The sequence below is a fragment of the Plasmodium reichenowi genome, chromosome 11 (assembly GCF_001601855.1).
Source record: "Plasmodium reichenowi strain SY57 chromosome 11, whole genome shotgun sequence".
NCBI lineage: Eukaryota > Apicomplexa > Aconoidasida > Haemosporida > Plasmodiidae > Plasmodium > Plasmodium reichenowi.
Genome location: NC_033656.1, coordinates 1,196,470 through 1,199,802, shown reverse-complemented (window position 1 = coordinate 1,199,802; position 3,333 = coordinate 1,196,470). Strand labels below are relative to the sequence as shown.

Below are 3,333 nucleotides of genomic sequence, written 5' to 3'. Positions count from 1 at the left end.
TGATAATAGTACGCCATATAGGTATTTATTTATATATATTTTATTTACACATTTTTGTTTCATTTATTTATTTTTTATTTTCTGAAGAATCATATGTGTATTATATAATTATATACATATGATAATACATATATCAAAAATAAAAAATAGTTGCATTATAATAACCATATTTTTACTTTTTTTTAATAAATATATACACTTATTATATATATATATAATATATATAATAATTTGGTTTATTTTATCATATCTATGTTATAACATTTTATTATACTTCTAATATTTCAATTTATATTATTTTTTAAATTATTATATTGTGCAATAAAGATACACAAAAAAAAAAAAAAAAAAAAAAAAAAATTCAAAAAAATATTATATTTTTATATATATAATATAAAAGTAAAAATATTATTTACGAATATTCACATAAAAATGAATAAAATAAATATCATATGTAAAAATATATATATATATTTATTTTTATTGACTTGTATTTTTTCATCATATTTTATTTTTTTTTAATATTCCCTTTTACACATTTTTATATATACAATATATGTGAGATCAAATTTAGAATGTATAATAATTCTTTGTAAGAATTTATTATATATTTCTTAAAAATAGTGTAATCGATATATATATATATATTAAACTTATAAAATATATATTTATATATAAATACATACATATTATATATATATATTATTTATTTTTGTTCGCTTTATTTATATTTTATTTTTTCTGGTTTTACTCTAGATGCTATTTTCCTTTATATGTAATAATGGAAAAATATTTTATGAAAAAAATAAAAGGAGTATTTTCCACTTTTAAAAAGGATAACCCGAACATTAATAATAATAATAATAACAATAATAATAATACCAATAATAATAATAACAATAATAATAATACCAACAATAATAAAAACAACAATAATAATAGTACTAATAGTAATTGTAATGATGGTGATAATATTAACCGACAATCTACCCAGGAAAAAAATTCCACCGTGGGAAACAAAAGAATCGTTGGAATGACGAATGATACATATAAACAAGAAAAGGATTTGAACTATTTCTTTTCTGAGAATAAAGAAAGAAAAGAAGAATCAAACAGTAATCATAAAAAGAAAAACCTTAAAAACAAAGAACAGAAGAAATTGGATAGTAATGAGAAGGATATGCCAGAGTTCAGTAAAAAAATGAAATATACGAAATTATATCAAAAAGAAAATATGTTGTCAATAGATAATTATATAAAAATAAATAAGAAACATAGTTTACATTTTGTAAAAAGAAAATATACAAAAAGAAAACTTATGGCTTCCAATATACAAAATATATGTAATTTTATAACAGTCAAAAATAAAAATGAGAGTAGTAGAACCAAGGAAGTTGAAAGTTTAGATGATTATAAGGAAGAAAATAAAAACACACCTAACAAGGTCGTTGAAGAAAAAAAAATGAATTTGCAATATGAACAAGAATATAATAATACAAATGTAGCACAAGAAACAAAAGGAGGGAAAAAAAAAAAGAAAAAAAATGTAGATAGGTATCAAAATAATTTGAAGGAAGATAATTTAAATAATGATTTATTGAATGAGGATATTCTCACAAAGGGACAATATGATCATGATAATAATAATAAGAAGAATAATAATAGTAATAGTAGCAACAATAATAATAACATTAGTAATAATAGTATGAATGAATATAATATACTTGATGATTCTTCCAATATTCAATTTCATAAAAAAGAAACACCATCTAAAAACCAAGGAAAAAACAAATATATATTCAAAAACGTAGAAAGGAAAAATACTGCAATATATGATAAAAACAAAAACACATATTTAAATAATTATGGACAACAAAAAAAAAAGATCAACCGTATTGATGAAATTTTTAAAAACTTAATAGAGAAAAGGAAAAAAAAAGAAATGAGACAAAAATACATGCTCAAAAAAAAAATTCTAATGAATAATTATAAAGAAAAAACGAATGACAATTATGAACATGAACAAAAGGAAGCAGAAAAGGAAGAAAAACAAAAGGAAAATCATACTTATGGTGATTTTGAAGAGTTGGATGAAGAGGTAGAAAAGGATGGCGAAAAAAAAGAAGGAGAGGAAGATCATAAAAATGAAGAAGTACAAGAACAAAATAAAGAAGTAGTAGAAAAAAAGGAAAATCTAGAGAAACAAAAGAATCATCAAAATAACAAAACATCAAATAATACATATGACAACAAATCATATGATCATCATGGAAGAAATACACACTTATTGAAAAAAGAAGAAAAACAACGAACAAAACAAGTTAGTAATAAAAATGTTCCTATGATTGATGAAAGCACTATAGAAAAATGTTACAAACAAATGAGAATTTTTGCAGAGAAATTTAGTTCTTTCAAAAATAAATTTGATCAATATTATAATACCAATGAACATTGGAATTTAAAGAAAAAAGGGAAAAAAAGAAAAAATTCAGTAAACACTAGTGATAAGGAAAATATGGAAAATTATTTCTTTGATGAAGATTCTATGAAAAAAGAAACAAACGAACTAGAAGAATTAAACAAAAATATACAGAAACTTTTAAATGCAAATATGTCTAATCATATAAATGCAGATAAAATGAAAGAAATTAAAAAATATACACAAGATAACCATAATAAAAGCCTTATGAAAAATATAAATATTTCAGAAAGCATCTATTTTGATTGTGAAAATACAAGTGCTAAAAAAAGAAAATGTTCTGATAATGCTAGTGTAAGTACAAATGAAGAAAATTTAAATAAACTTCTTGAGTATGCTACAAATAAAAAAAATAACATGATCAATTCTGAAGATGATATAAAAACTGATCAGGAATATGAGCGAGAGAAGACGAAAAAAAACAAAAATAAGACTAAGAAGAAAAATAAAAGAAAAAAAAAAATATATGATGATTTGCAAAAATCAAATGAAAACAACTCAGAGGAGGTTATTCATTTGTTAAGAGAAAATGAAGAAGAGGAAAAAGAAGAAAATAAACAAATTAAGATGGAAAAACGAAACAAAGGCAGAAAAAAAAACAAAACTGAAGATATACAATCTGATAAGGTTAAAGTAGAAAATGTACAATCTGATAAGGTTAAAGTAGAAAATGTACAATCTGATAAGGTGCAAATGGAAAATGTCCAAACTGAAAATGTACAATCTGATAAGGTGCAAATGGAAAATGTCCAAACTGAAAATGTACAAACTGAAAATGTACAAACTGAAAATGTACAAACTGAAAATGTACAAACTGAAAACGTACAAACTGAAAATGTACAAATGGAAAATGC

General features: G+C 21.4%; 1 protein-coding gene across 1 annotated transcript in view; it reads left to right on the top strand.

Moving 5' to 3' along the window:
* Window positions 1-781: 781 nt before the first annotated feature.
* The window catches only part of PRSY57_1131600 (hypothetical protein), a gene marked incomplete at both ends in the record, with an annotated part of 6,424 nt that continues 3,872 nt past the window's right edge, over window positions 782-3,333 (top strand). The window contains one exon of the mRNA XM_020114977.1: window positions 782-3,333. Coding sequence (XP_019970346.1) covers window positions 782-3,333 — 2,552 coding nt within the window.